Genomic DNA, 8,278 nt, shown 5'->3' on the forward strand with positions numbered 1-8,278 from the left:
TTTTAACATAAATTGTTTACCTTTTATTATTACACACATATTACATCATGTTTCTTATAAGATTGGCTAAATTAGACATATTAGTTTTAATTTTCTTACCAAATTTGCCTAAAGGACTATACACTTCAAACGGGAAAATCTCAATTTTGTTGAAGATTTAGAACCAGCCGAGAGTCTTACAAGAAAAGTAAATATTTGTCCGTAAAGAGCTCTCGGTCCCAGAGTGGCCTCTCCTCTCTGGCTGAATCTGAAGTCTGTGGGTCTAATAGATTAAGGGGCTGGCGAGTTCATTGTGGACAGAATCATCCCCGCTATCTGAACCTGACTTCTCTTTGCCTTACGAAGTTCTGCACTTAAATGAAGAGTCCTCTGCAAATTGACCCACTTGAGCCACCGTATAGGCCTACTTGCATGCAGTAATCCGTTAGTTCTTGCAACTTGGCTGTAGTGTTTGTCAACATTACTTGAGAGGCTCTTCACTGAAGACCTTGTTGCACAGCCTAGATGTGCGTTTTCATGTTTGTTATAGGAGGACTTTATAGGAGGACTATCAGACATGGTTATAAAAAACAATCCTCCTTCTCTTGCTACTCCAATGTCTCAAGGGTGTGTTGCAGGCCTGCATGAGTCTCCAATGAGCGTTGTCCACTGTGTTTTTATCACTAGACTTGTTTTAGAGTTTGATTTCAGTGCGTAGACATGCAATCTCCGTCCGAGTAAAGATTAAAGCAAAATGAAAGGCCACTACATTTTATACGCCATATTGTTCGAATCATCGAGGTCAACTACTGTTTGGGTAGTGGAAATGAAAAGGCGTTTTCATTCGTTTGGAAACGCATAAGTAATATTTCTGCTCACTGCAGGTTTGGCGGGTGTTGGACGTAGAGCAGCAGTAGATTGTAGTAGGCCTACTGCCCGCATCCCATTCAGTCCCATTCAAAACCATGACAACAAGGAACAAGCTCGGATTTATCCTGGAAAGTTAAAGGACATTGTGGCGGGGCGTCAATCACCGTATTATTGAAGGACTGAACAAATGCAAAAATCTTGACTGGAACAAATGCTTCCAACGGGTCTGGGACGCGGGGCTACATTTCCCTCCTTTGTTCTCAGCCTCTGGTTGGCATGTATTTGTATTCCCCCTCGGCCGACCACCCAGGACGACTTGAAATGGGAGGCTGAGGCTTGTCCACTCTCCTCGCTAGGGTAGGCTCTGTCACCAAGGCAAGGTGCGCGGAGCAGAGCAGAGATGAGAGGGACTGGCATGGGAACTAGATGGAACTCCACGGACCTGCCTGTGCCTCGTGTACGTATCTGAAGTCTGAGACGAGAGACAATATTAGAACTCTTCAGTCTGAAGTACAGTTGAACACACACCCCAAAACGAACGAAAAAAATTGCTTTTCGTATGCCACATCTTCCCCCTACAGCACTCCATAATATGAATGCGTCTGCTGGGGATATGTGATCCCCCTTATCAGCTGCTTCATAATCTCCTATTACTAGACTGTATGCCTTTATAAAATGTGTGTTTTGACTGAGGGTGAAGGACACCTGTTCCAACGTAGTCATATAGCGTTTGACCTACAATGTAAAGTGATTGCCATGAATTTGACAGTAACTTACAGGCAGCTCAGTGGCAAGTAAAAGTCTATATTTTATATTGTAGTACAACTACTGTAATATAAATAATATATCAAAGCAAGTGCTGTGTAATGACAAACAGTGCAATACCGTAAAATGTACTGTATTATACTGTAAAAGAAAAAGTTAATGATACCTTCATCGGAAGGGGAGGGGTTTTTATTTCACAGAATTTTACAAGCAAGCAGGTTTGCTGCTAAGTTAAGTGTTTACACATTACAGCATATTAATGAATATTTGGTGTTTTATATCACTTACACTTCTAGAGGCCTAAACAAATGCTCCCAAAGGCCAAAACAGACCAAAAGGACCTGACAAAATGCTCAACCATTTAAGGTTTAAAACTTTTTAACGCTCCAAACTATCACGTATTCTATTGAAATTGATGGAGCACTACCACATACCAGTTAAATTGGTACAGGACTCTCACTCACCGGTGCAACATATATAGCCTATTACAAGGCACGCCTCAAAATATGTTAACGAGACAGAAACAACAATACCACCACCATTCGAAATACAGACATTCTTTCCCCGCCCACAACATTTTCCCACAATGCACCATAATTTACTGTATATTGTAGTAAAACGTTTCAGCGCATTTTAATCAATCAATCAAATGTATTTATAAAGCCCTTTTTTCATCAGCAGATGTCACAAAGTGCTATACGGAAACCCAGCCTAAATCCGCAAACAGCAAGCAATGCAGATGTAGAAGCACGGTGGCTAGGAAAAACTCCCTAGAACGTTATAAACCTAGGAAGAAACGTAGAGAGGAACCAGGCTCTGAGGGGTGGCCAGTCCTCTCTCTTCTGGTCGTGCTGGGTGGAGATTATAAGAGTACATGGCCATTAATTAAGGTCAGATTGTTCTTTAAGATGTTAAAAATACCCCAAATGAATTTATAAAATGGCAGTTTTCCGTTACAGTGTCCAAGTAGGACGTGCCATATTTTGGAATCAGAAAATAGCTTGATTCACTGTTCCAAGGCACTCATGTGATTCACGTGTCGTCTCTAAAATAATACTAATACTAAAATAATAACATATCTGTCTCAATTTATTTCACACTGGATAGCCTCTAAGAATTGACCTGTCTGCCACAAGAGAAATTGCCTTAACACCATTCTTTCTACTCATTAGAAATTGGTCGTTGACTTCTCTCCATTTTGGTTCACATGATCATGGTCATTTTGCAAGAGTGTCACTCTTTGTGAAGCCTATACGGGAAAAATATACATTTTCTTGGGAAATTAAAATGAGATTTATAGCCTAAATGGAAATGATAAATGATAGAAAAATAACATTTTTTATTTTTTTTTACAAAAATAGGTGTTATTGGTGTGTTAATTTTGTGTTATTTGATATTGTTATGTGTTTTTATTTCAGGGACATGACATACAACATTATTCTTCTATGTAATTTCAAAATACCTGTAATGGATAGGGTGCACAGCCCTAAATATATTAGTTAAACCAACTCCGGGGCATCTCACACTAATTGCTCACTTTGTATGCAAATATTGGACATGTTATTTCGGGGGAGGGTGGTTCTGTTGTCACTTGCCACCCAAGACGTGATTCAGCTGCAACAATCACCATTATCTGGTCACCACTTTTAACGATACGGGACGAATCTGTAATGATGACGAGTGTTTCCTTCGGCCATTGTTGAGGCAACGGGGATATTCTTCTGCGGGTTCACACCTACCATCATTGGATAAAGGCACTCGAATCATTCAGGTACTTGGCGTCCTCGAGGAGCATATATAAGCGGCGTGAAGTACTGTTTATACAAACACTGCCTCATGTCCACACACACAGGGTGTTCTAGGTCGACTCTGACAGCGCGCTTCGCCGTTCCTCGAGTGGATAGATATTTTTACTCATATCATCTGTATCCTCTCCTTTGGATAGTTATTACGCACAAGGATTCTGGGTTTTTTTCCGGACAGAATGGCTGTTGCTGCAAAGTTCAGTTTTTCCGTGAGGAGCATCCTGGATTTGCCTGAGCATGACGCCAAGACAGCGCAGCCTTCCCCCGGTAACTCCTGCTACAGCTCCCCTTACTCCTCCTGGATGGACAGCGACCGGAGCCCTTGTCTCTGTAAGTCCCCCTGATTGAAACCTGAGCATAGAAACAGATAGGCCAAACCACTTCAAATCCATATAAACACATAGGCCTAACTGGATTATATGGGTCCTGCTTAAATTGACACAATTTAATATTACCCACAGCGATTTCCAACATGTCTGTTTTATGAGATCCAGTAAGGTATCCGTCCAATTAACTAAGCATTATGTCATAATTGGATATGCACTTTATAAGGAGATGTGTAGCCTAATTCAAATTGGCGGGAAATAAATCTCTGTAGCTATGTATTTCTGTTGATATTGTATCTCGTGAGTTGTTTATATGGTTAATTGATCAGTGTAATAACACCATTTTTAATTCCTCAGCTTCAGACGAGGGTAGTCTGGAGATCTCCCCAAACAAGTCCGAGGCCGAGAAGAAGAAGAAGCGCCGCGTGCTCTTCTCAAAGGCCCAGACCTTCGAGCTTGAGAGACGCTTCCGTCAGCAGCGCTATCTGTCAGCACCAGAGCGGGAGCAGCTCGCCCATCTCCTCAGCCTGACGCCGACGCAGATCAAGATCTGGTTCCAGAACCACAGGTACAAAATGAAGAGGTCGCGAGTAGAGGGAGCGCCACAAGACATAAACCAATCGCCAATGTTGCGAAGAGTAGTGGTACCCATCCTAGTTCGGGATGGCAAGCCTTATCAGACCTGTTTCATTAACACGGAGAAAGGAGGCTGTCTTAGACCGACCACGTCCCCGGGTACACCCTTCAGTTTGGGGTACCAGTCTTTCCAGCTTCCGTCACCGTTCGGTCTACCTTCCCCATACCAGCATTTTGCCAGCCCGGCAGCATCTAGACACACCTTTGCTTGGAGAGACTTTCTGAATGACTCAGCTCAATTCAGTTCTTTTAAGTGACTGAAAACATCAACAAGAGGACAATGCATAGAGGAACACTTAAAACCAAATGTGTTTTCTGAATTCCCTTATTTTTCGAGGTACTTAAGTGTTAAACTCTCACTGATAATGTTATATGAGAAGTAGGCTATTTTGCACATATTTTATTTTTTGGTATTTTATTAAATGTAGCCTATTGAGTGATATTTTCGAATGATTAAAGTCGTCATTAGTTTATTGTAATCTGGTGGTAGGCCTATTGACATTATACTCCTAGATTAAGTTTTGTTTATCCAATTGGATCATTGTTGTGTTTACTTTGCGTAGGCTTATTTTATCAGCAATTTAACATTTCTGTCATTTTTATGAATTTTTAATCTACACCAAGATACTTGTCAAAAGTACGAGGGAGGTAGGATATAATTGCTTTGAAAATTGTGTTTTTCACTTTTATCGTTTTATTGATTGGTAGGCCTAAATGTTTTGTGTTTTTATAGAATTACGAATAAATCTTGTACATGTTTGCACATATTGTCAATTCTTCAGATGTCCTCATGCATCTAGGCCTACATGTATTCCAACAAAGCTAGGCTATTGAGTACTGAGGGATACGCCATTCTATCCAACAACTTCTGACACTATTTAGGACTATAGCTAAGAGTCTATGACATTGCATCATCCTACCAGTGCTTGTAATTTCTATTTATATTAGAAAGAAGAGAAGGGCTTAGCTTAGAGGAACCTATAGAAATCAGAAACTAACAGCAAGAAATGTTAGCTTTTATCATGTAAACAGTTCAGAACCCTAAAGCTGAGCAAACACCATCACACTCTATAGACTGGATTTCACTGAGCATAACAAAAACCTGGTAAACATTCGACCATACAGCTCATCTCCCTCTCGTTCTATAGGGCACTCTCTTGGTGTGCCTCAAACGTGTAGGCAACGTAAAGCATTAATTTAACCCATACATAAATCTGCAAACTTCTTTGAAAATTATTTTTTACAAACCGTTATTTCAGTTTTATCTGTAAGTAACGAGAAAATAATGGACGATGAAACCGAAGTAGTCTTAGTCCTGGGCTCCATGGCGATGGACCTATTTAAATTAGAAAATAATATTGTCATTAATAGTAAAAACTATTTATAGTGTATGCCATTTCAGTGTGTTGCGCTCTCCTTTCATCATTGGTTATTGGGAGATTAGCTTGTAGACAGATAAATATATTAGTAGCGTCCCTTTAAATGGTCGATTTATGCGAGTTGGATCCACACTTTTATTTCTCTATAAAAATATTATTTTAGGAGGAGAAATGCTTTTACGATTGGACCCATACACTGAAATATCACATTTCAGTTTATTCTATAATCCATATTGTAAGCAGTCAAAGGTCCCTGCCTCTGTGTGGGGTAAAACACTTCACTTCATTCTCCTTCCTCCCTGTCTTATTCCATTGATGGAAGTGAAATATGTCGTAGACTGGAATAGAAGCTGCGTTATTCTGTGGCAACATTGGTTCTTTTTCACGCTTTCACGACCCCTATGATGTTGTTTGCTCGTCCTCCGACCCAGTAGCGCATCGTCCCTGTCACCTGGTCTATTGTCCCCGGGGCTCGGGCCACCTTGTATCACATATGGAGGGGATTGACCGAACCCCTCCGCGCGCAGCATCTCCCCTTAAAACACTCTTTTTGTGTGGTTGTCTCCCTCTGAATGGACCATTGTCTGTCCACCAAAAGGGACCTAGACAAAATCCTTAGTGTTTCAATTCTCGTGATGTTTAATCAGTGCCTGCTACAAATTTATGAGGTTTAACCCCACAATGGCGTTTAAAGAACATGATGGGTTTTAAGGCTGACAAAGACTGGCTTTTAGGATGAGGTTGCCATTGGTTTTTAGAGTTAGGTAGACCGACCTCTCTGAATAGGATGCTTGGTTCGATATTCTCCATGGATCCCACCTTGTCTTCTTCCCCTCTTGACTAGACTTTCAATTTCTGAATGCAAGTTAGTTCCAAATATAAGAACGTTGACATTGGCAAATAAATGTAGCAATCGTGATATGTAACCTAACCCTTGAGTTTCTACTTTGAATCGGGGGGTTATTTCATACATCAGGAAAGCACTGGACGTTCGTTTGAAATTATACAAACCCATCATTAAATTGTTGGCAGAATTTCCTGATTCGTTCGATGTTACAAAAAAGCAGTTTTCGATCATTAGGGTTTTTCTACAATTTCAAATGTTTTCTATCAACGTTTTTCAGAATGGGTTACAAACTAGATGTTTGTCATGTTTCTCTATGGAGAAACAAATCTGCAACCCCGGGTGCAAAATATTATAAGCCTAATTATCTGCCCGTTTGCTGCACACCAGCACCGAAGCTTCTTATTCTGCAGATTCTCGGTTTTATTTGGGAACTCCAGTGTCTTTCATCAGATAGTGATGTAACACTGGCGGGCAACTCTCACCCACAGAGACAATCAGAGTAAAAAGTCAGGGATGCCAGCTAAAGTGGTAGGAAGGTAAGTGCAGCTAACCGAGGTCTTGATGATGGGTTTTGTGATTCAGGCGTTTTAGTGCGGATGTAAAATGTACCCTCCTTGTCTTCAGGTTCACCGCTGTTTAAAAACGATATAATTATATCTCTATCCAGAAGACATGAGTCGATGTGCCTTGCTCTCCTGTTGCGTTGCAAATAAAAGCACATCAGTATACATGTTGTTAGATAAAAAAACTTTTTAAAAATAGCTGTTTCTCGCTAGCATGGCTCCAATGGGTCTTCTCGTTTTTAGATGTTGATCTTTAGGAATTGTCCACTGCCAGTTATCATTGTGCCAATGTACGAACCTTAACAATGTCGTCAAATGCATCTGAAAATGTAAGATCTCTCGCTATAAGGAGTTAAAGTCAACAGGCCACTCGGGTGGGAGGTGTTGGGTCAGTTGAGTTTCATTTGGGGTTTATTTTCCAATTCATTTCAATTTTTTGTTTTTCTTGTAATGGTGAAAACTATTATCATACCATTTATTGTTGCTTGGTAGGTCTGTGCATTACTATAAATGTACCTTATGTTATTGATTCAAGTCTGTATTATTGAATATCATGTGATATGGACCTGCGCCTACAAAGCATTTACCATTTGTCTAATTAAGCAATAAGGCCGGAAGAGGTGTGGTATATTGGCCATATATCACATACCCCCGAGGTGCCTTATTGCTATTATAAACTGGTTACCAACGTAATTAGAGCAGTAAAAAGAAATGTTGTGTCATACCCGTGGTATACGGTCTGATATACCACTGCTGTCAGCCAATCAGCATTCAGGGCTCGACCCACCCAGTTCATAATGCTTTTTTATTCTGCCCATTGATTGAACACAAAATAATAATACAAATTTGTGTTTTAGTGCTGGTCATGCAAGGTCCGAATTACAAATGCCAGGAATAGACTTGACATGGTAAAAACTATAGACTATCTATTACAGTACATGAGATAAAAATGTAATTATCAAAAATGTATATTACAGGAATGTAAGATTTACATTCGAATAGGTATTAGGATTGCCATATTATATGACTCCTCATGGAATTCAATTCAGAAACTGCCAAAGGCTCTTGGTCTGGGCCTTGCTCTATCATGTCTTCTATCACATCAAGG

At 40.3% G+C, this 8,278-nt stretch overlaps 1 protein-coding gene across 1 annotated transcript; it reads left to right on the top strand.

Moving 5' to 3' along the window:
- The first annotated feature begins 3,220 nt into the window (after positions 1-3,220).
- On the top strand, positions 3,221-5,144 carry nkx2.9 (NK2 transcription factor related, locus 9 (Drosophila)). The gene is made up of 2 exons (XM_024135072.1): positions 3,221-3,749; positions 4,103-5,144. Exons 1-2 carry the CDS (start codon positions 3,599-3,601, stop codon positions 4,636-4,638), a joined length of 687 nt encoding a protein of 228 aa, XP_023990840.1. The 5' UTR covers positions 3,221-3,598; the 3' UTR covers positions 4,639-5,144.
- The last annotated feature ends 3,134 nt before the right edge of the window (positions 5,145-8,278 follow it).

The sequence above is a fragment of the Salvelinus sp. IW2-2015 genome, unplaced genomic scaffold (genome assembly GCF_002910315.2).
Source record: "Salvelinus sp. IW2-2015 unplaced genomic scaffold, ASM291031v2 Un_scaffold37, whole genome shotgun sequence".
In the NCBI taxonomy this organism is placed as follows: domain Eukaryota; kingdom Metazoa; phylum Chordata; class Actinopteri; order Salmoniformes; family Salmonidae; genus Salvelinus; species Salvelinus sp. IW2-2015.

What these genes read in the sequence shown, in the direction of transcription:
- nkx2.9 (XM_024135072.1), top strand. Translation starts at nt 3,599, where the DNA reads ATGGCTGTTGCTGCAAAGTTCAGTTTTTCCGTGAGGAGCATCCTGGAT. An exon ending in CGACCGGAGCCCTTGTCTCT is followed by an intron (nt 3,750 to 4,102) that starts GTAAGTCCCCCT and finishes TTAATTCCTCAG; the next exon opens with CTTCAGACGAGGGTAGTCTG.